The 17,526-nt window shown below is 47.4% G+C and overlaps 1 protein-coding gene across 2 annotated transcripts in view; it reads right to left on the reverse strand.

Moving 5' to 3' along the window:
• The window catches only part of Arhgap22 (Rho GTPase activating protein 22), a 185,132-nt gene extending 168,170 nt beyond the window's left edge, over positions 1–16,962 (reverse strand). Inside the window, exons 1-2 of one of the 2 annotated variants that reach the window (XM_047554513.1) lie at positions 16,891–16,962; positions 13,788–13,947 (exon numbers count right to left, since the gene is read on the reverse strand). In XM_047554513.1, the coding sequence (XP_047410469.1) occupies positions 13,788–13,839 (52 nt within the window). In that variant the 5' untranslated portion in view covers positions 13,840–13,947; positions 16,891–16,962. Of the gene's footprint in view, positions 1–13,787; positions 13,948–14,050; positions 14,141–16,890 lie in introns of those variants that run through there. The other variant, XM_047554510.1, reaches the window with a different exon arrangement.
• Positions 16,963–17,526: the final 564 nt, after the last annotated feature.

A 17,526-nucleotide genomic window follows, 5' to 3' on the forward strand; every position in this document is an offset into this window, starting at 1 on the left:
AGAGTCACTCCAAGCAGGCCTGGGGAGGCACGGATGGGTAATTAGATGTTGAAGCCCAGGAGAGCTGAATTCGGATCCTTCACCTGCCTATGGTAGTTCTGGGAACTTGACCCAATCACTTGTCTTCTCTGAGCTTCGGCTTACTCATATGCAAAATAGGGACAAGACCTACCACAGAACTGGGAGGTCATAGAGGAAGTGCGTGATACAGAGCTGCTTTTCCTGAGACATCCCTTAACAGCAAGGAGGAATGTCATTATTATGTCAGATCATGGAACAGATTCTGTGTGCCAGGGAACTTTTATAGGTACTTTGCTTAAACAACACTCTGGGTTAATGTGATCGGGACCTCCTTATTTAGCTGAGGGGCTAGGTGCAGCTAAAGGAGTTGGGAAGGTCTAAACTCAAATTTGTGTCTGTCTCTAAGACTTCATCCTAAGCATAACACATTATGCTACATTGCAATTTACAAACTGGCTTCAAAAATGCACTTGATATCCCCATTGTGCTCTAATTAAGAACCATGGCTTCCTGTGCTGTTATTTTGTATTTCTCTGTGAAGCCTTTCCTAACTTTCTTTCAGTTTGAGGATGGCTGGTTCTAGCAGGAGTTAGACCAGATGGTGCTTAGGTTACTCCCTTTGCCAAGGATAGGCTCTCATGCTCACATCTGCTTTGCTGGGTGTTCCTTCTGGCCTGGACCAGGCATGGGGGAGGGAAGATCCCTTGGTGCCTCAACTTCCAGGCTTCACAGGGATGTTCTCTGCTCCATACTCATCCACACCCACCCACCTTGGACCCTAGCAAAGGAGAGACTTTATACTGTGACAGCACTCCACTGTCACCTAGAAAGTGCTTCCCTAAATTCTTAGCTCCCATGAGGAAATAAAGCCCAAGAGACCTTGGCAAATGAACCTCCACTTCTTAAACGCAGCTGCGCCCCTTCTTTGCTAGATTGAGGCAAAAGCCTTCTAAATTGCTGACCTCTCTCTGCATCCTTGAGAGATATATGGCCCCATCAGCCCCATTTTTACCCTAGCCAACAGCCAGCAACCACTGCAAACATGAGAAAGGCCGTCCTCACCACCAACTCCCAGTAGACACTTAGCTGTGTGCTCAGAGGAGTGTGACTCACAGACCTAGAAGCCAGGAAAACTGCTTACTATTCAAGGCCCTGAGTTTTATGCTGGTTTTTAATACTGCAATTGCTAACCCTATCGCACTCTTAAATGGGAACCAGTTATAATAAAGAATCACAGAAAGAGACTTTTTTGGTTATGTCTTTCTTGTGTCCTGATTCCAGCTCCAGAACTTGGAATGGAGACTTCATGGAGTGTTGGCAAAAAACAGGCTGGGTTTGAATTCTGATGCCCCAGAGGTCCCCCTGCCCAGTGCTGGGGTGGGACCTAGGGCCTTGGGCATGCGCAGCAAGCACTCTACCACTGAGCTCCATTCCCAGTCCTATACCCAGGGTCTTAACCTCTGAGTCTCAGTCATCTCATTAAGATTGGGGGAGGGGGGTATGAAAAATGGTGGAATGAGACAGACATCATTACCCTATGTACATGTATGATTACATGAATGGTATGAATCTACCTCGTGCACAATCATAGAAATGAAATGATGTACCCCATTTGTGTACAATGAATCAAAATGCAGTCTGTAAAAAAAAAAGAGGTTCATGATTATCTATCCCCCTGGGGTCACTGTGAAGACTTGTGCAAAATAGATGGAGTTTCTAGTTGGTCCTGAAATCTAGCAGGTTTTCAATCAAGGATGGCTGCTAAGAAGTTCAGCATTGACATTTATTGAGTGTTTGCCTTCAGATTTGAAGACCCGGCTGCTAGTCCAAACCCAAGGTAACATCATCAGGGATTCCTGGAAGGTAGAAGATAGTCAATCCCTTCCTCTCTATGTGTAATTATTAATAACCAAGGCCACATAAAGCCTAATGTGAAGAACTGTGGCAGATACCACAAAGGAGGGACACAGTCCCCCTATTTCTAGGCACCTAGAAGGTGGGAGATAGTAATGGGAGAAATAGCTATTTAGCCTTTCTAACTGGTTTCAGATACCCAAGCTCCTAAAACCCTTGGAATTTCCTGATCTATGGGGTGAAGGGAACATGTTCTGTTATTCACAACAAACTCATTTCAAAGGCACCTGAGTTGTTGTTAATGAGATGCCTCTTGAGGGACAGAGCTGGTTGCCTGGGGAACCAACCACAGGCCTGGAGGGTTGGAACTTTAAGTCTGACCCTCCTCCAGGAGGAGAGGGACTAGAAAGGAAATTTAATTACCAATTATCAATGATTTGATCAACCATGCCTATGCAATGAAACCTCCAGAAACCTACACACCTGGGTTCGGGGAGCTTCTAGGTAGGCAGACACATGATGCATGATGCTGGAAAGGTGGTGTCCTCAGAAGGACATGGAGGCTCCATATGTCTTCCCCACTACTTGCTTCATGCATTTCTTCCATCTGACTGTTCCTTTGTAATTAAGTAGTAAATGTAAAGAGTTTTCTTGAGTTTTGTGAATCATTCTAGTGAATTATTGAAACTAAGGATGGAAAGTGGGAACCCCTGAACATGTAACTAAGAGTAGAAGTGTGGATGGCCAGAGCACCCATTTGCCACAGACATCAAAAGTTGGGGCACTTTTGTGGGATTGAGCCCTTACTTAACCAGCAAGGTTCATGCTTATTCTGGTCAGTTGGTACCTGAATTGAATTGAATTGTTGGATTCCCAACTGGTGTTGGAGAATCCAAGAGGGCAAGACAGGTATCCAAGGGTGTCTGTACTCCCTCTGGGCACAAGCTTTCAAGGATAGTCCTGTCTCATTCCATTCTGGTCGGGTGCCCATGAGAGGGTTTGGAGAGAGCAGGTGTTCAGAGGGAAGAAGAAATGCAGGACCACACGGGGCAGAGCCTGAGGGAGCAGCTCCAGCTCCATCCACAGCATGCTCCATACTTCTCTTATCACATTTAAAGTTTTGAATTTAGTCTTTGCTGATATTTTGAAAGGTTTACGAGAGATCCTGATTCAATAAATTTGAACGCAATTTGTCATACTGCTGGGTGGAGCTGGGCACTTTGGGCTGACTGAGGAGGTACATGATGGCCTCATTCAGGCCACCAGGCACTCTGATTAACAAGTCATACAGTCTGGTTATGAGGCTGGCTGGCTCAGATTGGAAGAAGTGGCACAATACGTCCTTTGCAAAAGGCACTGTCTGGACTTTGGGTCCCTGGTCCTGCATGTGAGTTGCCTGAAAAATCAGTCCCCAGTGGAAGGAGTGAACACACTGTTCTAAACTCAGAGAAAGGTGGACAGCAGCCAGAGCTGGTAGCACTGGGAGGCACATCTGGCCTCTTCCTTTCCTTGCAGTGGTCAAGTGAATCAGTCTTGGGAGTCCCTGGGATACTTGATGGGCACCTCTCTGCTCAGAACTGTCTTGCCTTCTGTGCTTCACTCACAGTCTGAGAACCAGCCCTGATATACCTAGGAGCACATTGTGTTTGGGGGATAGCATATATTCTTAGTGAATGTCACCATTATCATATTAGCAGTTACCATTTGCTGAGCATCCACTGAGTCAGATGCCACTATCCTGGGTCACACAAGTAGTTGCCCAAAGATATTTTGTTAATTTCTGTTTGTAGAAGAAAGGAGGTTTCAGAGGGGGTATGTAACATGTTCAAGGTCACTGGTTAAGAGCTGGCATCTCAACCCCAGCCTGCTGGGTTGAGTAACAACAGGTGGTCCCTGTCTCTGTGGATGTGGAGGATGGGCACAGGTGTCCACCATATGCACCTGGACCTGACTGTGTACTTTGTTGGTTCCACCCCTCCACCCTGAGACCCCAACCCAATTTACAGTCCCAGAAATCTAGTTTCAGAGCATTTGATTCTTCCCAGTAACTTCCATTAGCAAATTTAAAGGATAAGGACTTTTTGAAAGTGGTCGAATCATGACCTCAAGAATTTATGTTAAAGCCAATTCATAACCAACAGGATTACATCACAAAATGTGACCTAACTCCCTTCCCATTCTCTGTGTGGTCCACTGGAGTCATCTTCTTTGGTGCAGGTAATAGGATGTGGGGCGGCAGGGACATGTGTACCAGTAAAGGAGCATAGCCTGCCTTTCCATTCATTAACCCTGGGAGTCTGAGCTGAGAGAAGTATGCTACCCTAGAGAGGCCCCAGTGGCCTGATGGTGGCAGGATATAATGCCACATCTTTGACCCATAAGTCTGCTCTAGATAGTTTATTTTGCAGAGAAAGAGGCATTGATTGCATTGTTTGTAACAGTAAAAATCGAGAGATGACTTGAAGTGGGCTCTGCTGTTGCCACCCAAATGGCCCAGTCCTGAAGGGTCTAGCACCCTGCTGCTGATTTGTGGCCCTAAGCCTCTGCCTCCACTGGGAATTTCCTCACTTAAGGTGCACTCTCTTCTTAGGGGAGCCATCACCAATGGCTGGTCATTGGGGGGAAACAGAATGCAGTGGGCTGAGGCTTCTAGAAACCTGCATTGCAGTACAACTAACTTCTTGCACTGCTGGGTCCTGCTTACAGCCTACTGCACGGTGGCCAATGCTGATGATCTTCCTCTCAGCCTCTGCTTCCCAGGGTGTCAGCCTCCAACACACCTGAAGGCTGATCAGCAGGGTGCTGCTGACCAACCATGGGTAAAGTCAGAGCTGGTTGTTAAACTGTGTACACTACCATCTTGCTTATGTTCTTAACTAAAGGAAAGATGCATACGTGTGTCAAAGTTTTCTGGAGCTAACAATAGTTATTTCTGGAGAGTGGGAATGGGGGTGTGGAGTCACTTGCTTTCTACTTTACAGTTTCCTATGCTGTCTGAATTCTTTACATGAATATGCTACAATAATCAGTAAGGCTGCTTGCCAGGCTCCTAGTGTGGTGTCCCTGTGTCCAGGGTCCCCATCATTCTACTTTGTTTTTAAAAAATTCCCAAAGGTCACAGTTCACAGACAGAGATTAACAGTAGGATTCTAGTATTTGTACGGAAAGGAATTTCTTCTTATTCAGTAGTTACCCTGTGCCCCTCAGTGAACTGTTTTTGTTGTTGTTTGTTTATTTGTTTTTTTCTTTCAGTAGTGGGGATTGAACCCAGGGCCTGGTTCATGCTAGGCAATTGCTCTGCTACTGAACTACAACCCCAGACCTTTTAATTTTATTTTTAGACAGGGCCTCACTAAGTTGCCGAGGCTGGCCTTGAACTTGTGATCCTCCTGCCTCATTCTCCTGGGTAGCTAGGACTACACACGTGCACCACCACACCTGGCCTGGACCTTGTCTTTACTGAACACTGGGCTGAGCTGATCTTCAGGATGGACTTGGAAGGCATCTAGGGTAGATCTCTGAAAATCCATTCAATGAATATCCATGTCCCACATTCATCTCTACTTTTCCAGGCCACCAGGATGCTGTCTCCTCTGCCCTTGTTGCTATAGTGACAAGTTGGCAGGATCGTCTGCCGGCCAGCTAACCTGATGAGAGAAGCCAGTTTGTACCACTAACTCAGTCATCCTATGGGTGGATCTGATCAGTATGACAAAGGGGTGTAGTCAATGTCCCTAAGGGCAGAGGTAGAGAGCCTTCAGCTCAGATATGGGCTGATTTCCATTCTTGTGGCTCAATAGCTGTGTGACTTGGGAAGTCAATAAACTTCCTGATCCTCTACCTCCTTATCCTGCAACCAAAGAGATCCTCTCCGCCCCCACAGAGTTGGGTAGGCAGCCACACGAGAGGGCAAGCTGCAGAGGTGGAGGGCCATGGGACCTCACTGTGGTTTCCTAATTCACAGCTGTTCTCAAGGTTGTCATTTCTTCCAGATGGGCAGGATCAGAAATCATCACAGGAAGTTGGTCTGCAAGGAAAGCTGGTGACTCAGCCCTTATTTGATTCGGCTGCTGGTGGTGGGCATGTGTGGGCTTTGCTTGGCTTCCTGGAGGGCATCAGGACACAGAAGAGATCAGGACACACACACAGAGGGAAGACCAGTGTGTCTGGCAGAGCATTTGTCTAGACTCTTGCCCACGATTCTGTCCTGCCTTGCCCTGGGCACAAACGCTTGACTCTCTCTCAGAACCAGTAGCCCAGACCTCAGGAAAGCAAGAGGACTGAATTGTGTCCCCCCAAACTCAGATAAAATCCTAACCCCCAGTGCCTCAGAATGTGGCTGCATTTGGAGAGGGGCCTTCAAAGACGTGATTAAGTTAAATGAGGTTATTAGGGTGGGCCATAATCCAATGCTGTCCTTATGAGATCAGGACAGACACCCCTGCCCCTCAACGCACACACAGATGACCATATGAAGACACAGGGAGAAGATGCCATTTACAAGCCAATGAGAGAGCCCAGGAGAAACAAAACCTGCTGAGACCTTGATATTGGGCTCCAAGCCACTAGAATGACCAGGAAGTGAATCTGTTTCAGCACCCCTGGCCGTTGTACTCTGTTATGGCAGCCTGGACTCTCTGGCAGCTGCTCTCCTTCCTCCTCACAGTGAGCAAGGGACTTCTAGCACCCATGGGGGTTCCTTCACCAAGAAGCAGATGAAATGAGGCACTTCATCTTGTTTCTGGAACTTTCTCTCTATGCCCGCCTCCGCACTGGGGTGGATGTTTTTCTGGGACCCATTTTCTGTCACCCAGGTCTGTCCAGCTCACATACTCCCCTACCCTGCACAAGGGAAAATACCTGAGGGCCACAGCTTGTGGCACAGCTTTGGGTACCTATGTCCTGTCTGTCGCCTTGGACAGCTGACTTCAGCCCCAGCTAACTTCCTTCTCCAGACTCAGCCTCAGGGTTCTGAAACCAAAAGACCCTGCTGAGCCCCAAGCAAAGGAATGCAGCCCAGAATTGCTGGCCAGCTGTCCACACCCCTGGGTCAGCCTTCGGCAGAGGGTGAAAGGGAGCAGGGTGCTCCATCTGAGATATCTCGTGAGGCAGGAAACTGCTTTCCAGAGTCCCCGTGGAGTGAGCCTGTTAATGTGGCAACAGCCTTGATTGTGCCCCCGACACTGGCTTCCTTTCTTCCATGTGTCACTCTCCAGCCCCCTCAGTCCTGCTTCCTGTTATCACCTTCCACATAAACCACTTGAGCCCAAGTTCTTGTCCTAAGTCTGCTTTTGGGAAGCCCAAACTTGTACACAAGTTCACCACTTCCTGGCTGGGGGTAGGATGGAGCCACAGTGCTGTTGAGTTTCAGGTTTCTCCCCTGTAAAACGGGAACATTATTATTTCACAGGCTGGCTCCAGTGACAGCATTGTGCTGAAGTGAGTTGTTAACTGGGAGCAGTGACCTTAATGCTATTATTTGTTATTACTTTTAATCTGGGAATAGTATCAGGTCTTTTTTCTCTTCCTCTTTTCACTAGAAAGAAGAAGGAAGAACAGGCGTTTCCTTATAATGGCTGGGATATTGGCTTAAGTTTGAGAGATCTAGCAGGAAGGCTGGAGTGGGTGGATAGTGTAGTCAGAAAAGCTACCTCTGCACATATTTTGCTACTGTCGGGTGGATGGTTCAGTCAGAAAAGCTGCCTCTACAGACATTTTGCTACTGTCCTTGCCAGGCCAGTTTACAAGAAGCTCCCAGAAGCCAATCAAGCATTTGGACAAATACTTCTAAAAGACCCCTGTCATGGGCACCCACCGTTCTGAGTCTGTAGATGGAGACAGGTCCCAACACAATGTGTTGGGATGGGGGTTAGTGGGTAAGAAGGAGCCATGGATCATTGCTGTGTGAAGCCAGGTAGTAAATGTCACTAAGCAGATTAACTTAGGGCACAGGTTGACAGGGACGTGAGAGTATGGACACATGCGTGGATATATGGATGGTGGATGGGTGGATGTGTGGTGCATGGATGGGTGGATGGGTAGATAGTGGATGGATGGATGGTGCTGGGACCAGTGTAATGGGATGATGAGATGACAGAGCCTACTAAAGGGTTGATGAGGAAGGGCCTCATCTATCCCTCCCCTGTTCCCTCTCCCAACAATGGCATCTCTACTCTCTTGACTGCACAAGCCAGTTGGCTAGAACTTGACTTGCCTCCTTCCTTTATACCCTCCACAGCATCCAGTCACCAAGTCTTGTGTGTTCTACCTTCTTAGACTCTCTTCTATCTTCACTACCACTATTTTGACCTAGCTTCTCACAAGCTCTCTCCTGGACTATTTAAATGGACTTCTGTTCCGTGGGTCTCCCTGCTCTGACCTCTTCTACCTTTGCCCACTCATTACTCTTTCTAGAGCTATTCCATTAGGAACTTAGAGTGACTGTCAATTGATCTGCCTTTAGTTTCCCTAACAGAAACTAGAGCAAGGTCATGTGATAGCTTTGTGGTGCAACTTGGTTAGGCTGAATGATACTTCCAATGACTTCTTTTCTTGTATATCTCCTGTCAGACTGATCCACAGGAAGCTTCCTGGGAGATCTGAGAGACAGAAGGGAAGCAGCACACATATACATTGTCACTGATCAGCTGAGTTATCCACCAGTATGAAGCAGAAGCTGGACCTGTGGTTCTTCGATCTTCCCGTGGATCCTAGTAAAGCTTCTCTGACTTCTAAGCCAGGAATGTGTGTGTGTGTGTGTATCTCTGTGTGTGTGTGTACTTAGCTTTATAATGAAGGGCCTTGACTTCTATAGGATGACCTTGCACCTCCAAAAACATTCCATTGCCTAACTGGAAACTGTGCTCAGTGATTCCCTTGTCCAGCACAGCCAAGCATTGTCCATTCTTCCCTCATTGTCTCTTGAACTTGCTCTATATTCTCACTGACTCAGGATCTCAGCAAGGTCACCTTGCCATTAGTCGACCCTCCATGCTATTCATTGTTTCATACATTCATTTAACAGTTATTAAATATATACTACACACCAGGCAAAACTCTGTTGTGCAAACACTGTGAAAACAACTCTAACTTTTCCCTTTTCCCTTTTTATTCTAAGTGCTGCTTACACAGGGACCAATACGGAGGTAGCAATAAAGCTGCAGGATGAAGTCTATACCCTAGCAGTAGAAGGGACACGGAACTTGAAATAAACAAGTAGGAGGCAAGCATACACCTGTAATCCCAGTGACTTGAGAAGCTGAGGCAGGAGGATCACAAATTTGAACCCAGACTCAGCCAGTTAGCAAAAAATGGGATAAGCATTTACCAAGGAAGATATATAAATAACTAATAAACTCAGGAAAAGATGCTCAACATCATTAACTGTTATACCAATGCAAATCAAATTCCCAATAACATACCACTTTAGAGTCATTAAAATGGCTACAATAAAAAAGATAAAAGATAATAACTAGTGTTGGCAAGATATGGAGAAATCAGATCTTCATATAATGCTGGTGGGAATATAAAATGGTACAGAGACTTGGGAAAATAATTTGACAGTTTCTTAAAAATTAAACAAAATTAAAACAGCAAGAAAAATTAAAGCATTTATTCACAGAAACACATGTTTCTAAATGTTCACAGCAGCATCATTCAATATAACTCTAACTGAAAACAACTCAAAAGTCCATCCGCTGATGTGTGGATAATAATGTACATCTATAAAATGGCATGTTATTCAGCTCAAGAGGAACATACTACTGATACACACGAGAACATGAATCAACATCAAAAACCTTACACTGTTTTATAGACATGGAATCACATGGTGTATGATTACATGTCTATAAATATCCAGAAAAGGCAAATTAATAGAGACAGAACACAAATCAGAGGTGGAGTTTGGGAGTGCGGATCAATTGCAGATGGGCAGAAGGAAACTTTTTTGGACAAAAGAAATGTCCTAAAACTGGATCGTGGTGATGGTTGTCCCAACTCTATAAATTCACTAAAAATCATCTGTGTAGAATGGGTGTATTTTGTCATGTGTAACTTACATATCAATAAAACTATTAAAATACATAAACATAGAATATGGTCATAACTCCTATGGCATGTTTCCTGAATGTCTCCCAAAGGTTCATGAGTTAAAGGCTTGGTCCTCTAGGTCACTACTGAGAAGTGGTAGAGCCTCTAAGAGATGGGAGGTCTTTAGGTCTTTGGGGATGTGCCCAAAGAGAGTGGACCTTGGTTCTTTCTTTTTCTCCTTAGCTTTCTGGCCATGAGGTGAGTGTCTTTGCTCTACCACATGCTCCAGTCATGATGTGCTGCCTCACCACAGGCCCAAAGCAACACAGTCAATTGATCATGAACTGAAGCCTTGAAAACTGTGAGCCCAAATTAACCTTTTCTCTTTGTAAGCTATTTATCTCAGGTGCTTCATAATGGAAAACCAACGAACACAATAACAAGCGCTATGTAGAAAAACAAAGTAGGAAAAGAGAACAGGAAAGTTGGCACAGGGCTGCAATTGGTGTGATGACTGGTGTGGCCACTGGCATGGTCATTAGTATTCCAGTTCTCCCCTTCTAGGAGTGTGGGAGGACTAGACTTCCTGGACTCCTTGTGGGTAGTTGAGGCAGTGGCTCTTGTGAACCACAGTTGTGAGTAGAGTGTGACATGTCAGTTCCAGGCTGAGGATTTGTCAATGTGAGACCTTCAAGAGCTTGCTCTCTTGACTCTCTGACCTGGCGATGGCAACTCATGGTTTCTCTGTCAGCTTGGGTTTTTGGGACACTGTGACGGGCAGGATCCACCCTGTCATCAGATAGAGGTGACCTGTGATGAGGTGACTGTGTAACCTCTCCCATTCTGACTTAAGCAGTGAGAGAAAGTCTCAGAAGTAGGGGACACTTAGGTAGATGTTGCGGGAAGGTGAGTCTAGGCAGCTATCTGGGAGGTGGGGGGAATGGAGACTGCATGGGAAATGCTGGTACATCTGGACAATAGTGAAGAGGCCGGTGATACTGGTGCCCAGCGAGTAGCAGAATGGTAGGAGATGATGGCAAAGGGTGGGCGGGATGCAGGAGGAGCTGGCAGGCAGACAGAGAAACCGTGAATGATGTGGGAATCCATGGGGATGTGTGGGCAAGCAACAGAGCTGACCAGACTTGGGTTTAAAGAGCTGCACTCCAGCTGCAGTATTAAGAAGATATGGAAGGTCCAAGGTAGAAACAGGTAGGAACTTGGTAGGACCAAGGAGGAGGACTTTGTAAGAATTCAGGTGAGCACTGTCCTCTCAACCTTCTGCCCCAACATTCTTCCTATATGCAATTCTGATCAGATCAGTCCTATGCTTAGAACCTTCAATAGTTCCCTATTGCCCAAGAGAAAGAGTCCAAGTTTCTCAATATGACATCCATCTACCTTCCCTCTCTTATTACCCACCTCCTATTACTTCAGTTCCCTTCTCTCCAATTCTGTTCTTCCAGGGCATAGTCTAGCCTTCCTACCTCCTTATAGCCCTGTCATCTACAGTAGGGTGGGAGAGAGTATTCTCTAGGGAAAAGCTGAGGGCAGCAAAGGCACAGAGGCAAGGGGAAGGATGCTGTGGAGCACCCCCACTCCAAGCTCCCCCCTGGCTTTAGTGCTAAAGTTAACTAGTGGGCCACAGTGTTGGGGACCCATAGGAATGACAGAATTGAGACACCTGGACACTCTGGTCGGGAACAGGCAGAATCCACTGTCTTTCTAATCATGATGACAACCTGCTCCTTGTGGGAGGGGTAAGGTATCCCTGGGAGGGGCAGCTACAGGAAGAAGCCACCAGTCCTGAGAGTGGACCAGACAGACTACTGAGTAGAAATCTGTAAAGCTGGTGAGAGAAGAGGCTGCAGCAGGTGTGACCTGGCAGGGAAATCCCACAGGGAATCTGAGGGCCTTCTAGTGATTGAGCCCAGGACGGTGCTGGTGCTGGGTGAGGGTTTAGCACAGCAGCCAAGACTGGTACTGGCTGGTCTCTGGCTTTCTGTTAGAGGGGGCGTTCTGGCAGATGCTTGATTTGGTGGAACTATGGACAAAATGCAAGGTGCATTAGCACCACTTAACCCTTAAGAACTTTAGATTTGCCCTAAGTCCCTGGAAATGTCAGTTGAAAGCAAAGTCAAGTTCCTCAATAATTACCCAAGGCTGAGAGAGAGAGAGAGAGAGAGAGAGAGAGAGAGAGAGAGAGAGAGAGAGAGAGAGAGAGAGAGAGGGAAGAGAAGAGGAGGGGAGGGAGCAAAAAGGAGGGGAGGAGAGAGGAGGGGAGGGAGAACAGGGGAGGAGAGGGGAAGAGAGGGGAGGGGAGAGGAGAGAGAAAAGGAGAGATCATGCAACTAACAGTGGGGAGGAGAAGCCACCTTCTCCTGTGCTGCCAGTTTTACAAAGTTCCAAAGAGTTTGAGACCAGACAATCCTTTAAAAATTAACCCAATAAAAAGGAATGAAATATTGATACATGCTACTATGTGGACAAATCTCAAAAACATTATGATAAGTGAAAAAAAGCCAGATGTAATAGGAGACTTTGTTTATAAGACATCTAGAGTAGGTGAATCCACACTGACAGAAGATAGATTGATGGCTACTGGGGACTGGGGTGGAGGTACGCAAGGGATGAAAATGTTTTGCAATTTAGGTGGAGTGACGGTTGCACAGGTGAATGTATGAACTGCTACTGAATTTTACACTTTTACAAAGGTTAATTTTATGTTATGAAAATTCCACCTCAATACAAATGCTAATTCAATGTAGTTCATTAAATTCAAGTGTCTCATGCAATATCTCCTTTGTCCCTTTCTCAAAAGATTGGCATCTGGACTGCAAGAAGCTGATCTCACCTTCTCCCCGAGCCCCTGATTTCACCCATGGAAAATAAGATCCAGGGATGTTAACGTGAGACACATTCTCAGCTTGAGTCCAGCCAAGAGTCAGAGCCAGGCTCCTGGCTTCAGCCCACCTAGCTCTCATCTCTGTGGATGGAGAGCCTTATTCCTCATCCCCAACTACGGCAGAGGTGGCTGTGTGGAGTCGGAGCTCTCCCTGGGCTCCATCTGCTGCTTCCTGGCCCTGACTACACATAACATTCATCAGGAACTTAAAAAATATGCTGATGTCTGGGATCCACCTAAGACCAATTAAACCTGAATCTCCAGAGGAAGAGTGGGAAGATTTCTAAGAAGCTCTTCCAGTGGTCCTCGCATGGAGCCAGGGTGGGGACCACTGACTGCATTTCTCCTGCCGGCATCTGGAATTTCACTCATCAGCCCAAGGGTGCTCAGGTCTATCATCTCATGCAGGACCAACTCAACCTACTCCTTCCTGCCTGCGATCCAGCCAGCACCTGCACAACTGACCCTGTGAACATCTGGATGACCCAGCATCTGCATGAAACCAAGCTACCACCTGCCTGTGACTGAATAGATAGCAGTCCTGCTTCGTTAGGTGCTGTACTGGGGGCTACTAAGCCATCCTCACCCTTTGTAAACTAGTTAACCAGTGGGGTGCATCGTTCCCAAGCAGGGATCCGGGTGCCCCGGCAGTCCGTGGACACTTTAGTCCTTACAGAAACCGAATGTCAGCATAGCCTGAACCACTGAAGCCCAACACCCCTGACAATCATTGTTGTGTTGAAGCCTCTGTTTTCAGGCACATACGGAGCAGCTGCCCTGGTTCAGGGGTCAGTGCTGGGCCAGCAGTGGGTGCTTGGGAGCTGAAGGAGGGCAGGACCCAGCCCACCAATGCTGTTTTGTCCTCTCAACCCACTAGGCCAAGATGGCACCTTCAGTGGCCACAGTGACCCCATCCCCCAAGGAAGAAGTCAAAAGCAAAGGTAATCATCCCCCACACAGAGTATAATAAAATTCTTACTGAAATATCTGGCCGCGAAGGTTCTTCTTTTGCTGGAAGCTGTCGGCAGCATAACGAAGCTGGCAATCTGTGCAAATTTCTTCTATATCCTTTTTATAAAAAGTCAACCACATCCTCAAGCAGACAAGCTAATTCCTGTTTTCCAGTAACAGATCCGCATCTATAGAAAAGAAATATATTTAGAATGCCCTTTATCTGGTGTTTTCTTGGATTTTAAACAAGAAATTTGCTGTTAGGAATTAGTCCCTTAGAAGAACGTGTACCCAGGGTTCTTGGAGTGGTCTTGGGGAAGTCACAGGGCCTCTGGGTATCAGTTCCTCAAATCGGTAGAATGGGGACAATAATGATAACCACCTCTTAGAGCAAACTGACAATTAAGGAGTCAGAGGAAATAAGGTGCTGTGTAAACTGCAAAGTCCTCAACACTTTTTTTTTTTCCAAGGAGCTGACCTGGATTTAAGGGGAGTTGTTTCCACAGAGCCTTGAAAACGAGTTCACAGCAACATTGCAAATTTGCATGTGATTTCAGTTTACACATACGACCCTCCACAGGGGCAAGCAGCTGTCCTGTTCTAGGGGAGAGCAAATATATGCAGGCATGTTTCTATGGGTAGAGGAGCAACTCCTGGGAGGACTTCCACTAGAATGTTCTTCCTGTCACCCACCTGTCTCTGTGCTGCTTCCTCTGCTGCACTGAGCTTATATCACGTTTGTGATCATAAAACCAATCGCTGTTATTAACGACAACACGAGCACAGCCAATCCTCAGGGTGCTGGAAATTTCCAACCCCAAGCTGGAGGGAAGCAGAGAGTGGCTTTTACCACCACTGCGGAGGGTGAAGCCTGGGGCTGCCGGCTACTGGACAGTGCTAGTGGACTGTGATGGGGCAGAGTTCTCTTGGCTCATGCCTTGGGGACTTGGGGGCAGCTCCCACAGTTAGCATTCTCTAGGGAAGCACTGGGGAAGAACAGAGAAGGGGGCCGCCTGTGCCTCTGGGGACTAATCTGGGGCAGCTGAGAGCAGAAGGAGCCAGTGGGCAAGTGCTAGATCTACAAGGGCCCAAACCAGAGATGCCAGCATGTCTTTGGGCCCAAGAGAGCAGTGGTTTGGGTTTCACAGACCAGAATGCAAAGCCAAGAAGGAAGCCCTGAGGGAGAGAGGCAGAAATGGAGTGAGGGGCAAGAAACCGGAGGAAGGAACATCAGCCTGAGAAACCTAGAGCCAGGGCAGACCTTGGGAACCCTAATGAACCCACAGTGACATTCCTCTATATTCTCTAAGCACATGGGACTGGGAGGACAATAGGGAAGACTAGGGAGTGAGAAGAAGCCCAACCCATGACCTGGTGTAGTAGGGATTTTAAAACTAAAACTCTATGTCCAAGATCAGTTTTTTTCCTTTTCTAGTTATGTGATTTTGGACATGAGCCATATTAAGCAAATGAAAATATAGGATGCCCAGTTAATTTTGTAGTCTAAGCATGTTTTAAACAGTGCATGGAATATAATTGGTTCAGGAATGTGTTGGTTAGTAGCCCAAACCAAGTGTATGAGGAAAGAGATGTTTGAAAGAATAGGGAGGGGCAGTTTCTTGGCAGTTCTGAGAAAGATACTGAAAGGTAGACAGTATAGAAGATATAGACAGGATAGAAGAAACATTAGCTAAAAAGATATTCACCATTGATCTGAAACAGTATTCAGATTTAACTAGGTACCTTGTGTTTTATCTGGTGACCTTTATACTTTCTGAGTCAAAAGAGGATAGTATTACTATCAGGAAAGAATCTTTCAGTTGTGGTAAACAAAAAAGCTGGTTAAAATTGACTTCACTAATAAGAGGGATTTAGCGACTCCTTTAGCAGGAAACTCCTCATAATTTGAGCTTCAGGTGTGGCTGGATCTAGCAGTTTGATAATATCAACCTCTTCTGGGTTTCTTTGCAGTTCTCCTGTTTGCTCTGGAGTGTCTACTTCATTTTTAATAAAGTCCCTTATTTTTAAGAAATACTGGAACCTGCTTCAGGAGCTGTTATTTCTTCGGTCCTGTTCAGCAGGAAGGAAAAAGCCTATCTTCAAGTATCTCTCTCAGACATGCTGGGCAGCTGTCCCTCCCTGCTCTTCCAAATGTCTCCTTTTTCCTGATGGCTTTGGTTTGGGCTACAAAAAAATCCATCCCTGAGTCAATGCAAACCAGTGAGATGTGTTGATTGGCGAAAGCTAACCTGGTCTAATTCTAGGAGCTAAGTGGGGTTTGACTTCCCACAAGGCTCTTACGCTGGCATAGAAAACAGGTAGATGCCAGAATAGGTCAGGATAGGTGCCAGGAAGCTATGACCAAGAGGAGGGGAGAAGGGCTTCAAAAACAAGTGTTCACAGCAGACTTGGAGACCTCAGAGGCAGAAGGGGACAAAAGAACCGTGCTCCCATGGCCCACTCCAGCCTTCCCCTCACTCACACTGCAGCAGGTTCAAGAGCAGGTTGCACCCCAGTTAAGGCCAGCCCACAGCTCCCAGACTGCTGAGCATCACTAGGAGGTGCAGTCATGGGAGGGTGAACTGGACCGACATCTCAGGATGACTCAGCCGAGTGCAGCCACGCTGGCACTGGCCACACAGCAAACGGGCTCACTGCAGGGGCAGGCAGTAGAGATGCCAGGTCCTCCTGGACTCAGGCCAGTGCTCCTGTACCCTATATCACCCCACCCACAGACAGTATTAATAATGAGAGTTAGCACTCATTAGGTACTGAATGAGTACCAAAAACATTAACCTTGGGACTGACAAGTCCCTGAAGAGGGTATTACAATGGAATTGTGGGACACCCAAGCCACAGTTTAATATTGCTGAGGTGGGAGAATTAAAACCCCATCTTTCAAGAATGGACATGCATATAGCCCTGATGTCCAGACTGACCTGGCCAGGTGTGTACCCTTTGGTTCCTCATTCATTCCCTGCAGGGCTCCCGGCTGCACGCATGTGAGCGAATAGGGTAATATGCTCCTCACCCCAGTCCCCACTGCGTCTGGGATCTGGCAGCAGGGATAACCAGGTGTCCAGGAAAGCTGCCGGGTGATGCTAGGCGATGCTGGACCGGGGTTTGCTCACCTGGAACTGGGAAGCCAGGCATCTCCGCCTCTGCTTGGAACCTGTCTGGGATCCTTCCTTGCCTGGAGGGAGCTCTTGGTCTCCTGGCGCCCTCTTCTCACCCCACAGAGCCTGGGACTTGGCCCTGCCCCAGGCCACCATGTGATGAAGGAGTGGGCAGGAACAGGGGGGTGCAGCCCAAACTGAACATCATCAAGCAGGAACCAGGTTCCCTGGCTCCTTGGTGCCTCTGGGGATGATGCGTTGATGGCAGTCTTCGGCCTGTTAAAGAGGCTGCAGCAGCCTGGGCCGCTCAGGAAATGTTCCCTAGCAAAGCTGACCTCTGCCGGGAAGGGCCTGGCCCGGCCAGTCTGCAGCGGAGGCAAAGCTGGGTATACCCTGGTGCAGACCGCCCCCTGGCGACTGTAGGAAAGCACTGCCGCCGACGCTCCTGGGCGCTGCCTTGCTAACAGCGCGACCCTCAGTACTCATCCCTCCCAGCCGGTGTGAGCTGGAGCTTGGGCTCACCTCTCCTTCCCCTGTAAGTCTAACCTTCCCGAGGGCCAAGCACTGCTGGCAGGATATGTGGGATTCCTGGACCTTTCTGCACGGAGTGGCATAGTCCTGTGTCTCCCCTGTGGGTAGGAAGTTGGGGCC

This window comes from Sciurus carolinensis, chromosome 5, assembly GCF_902686445.1.
Source record: "Sciurus carolinensis chromosome 5, mSciCar1.2, whole genome shotgun sequence".
Lineage (NCBI taxonomy): Eukaryota > Metazoa > Chordata > Mammalia > Rodentia > Sciuridae > Sciurus > Sciurus carolinensis.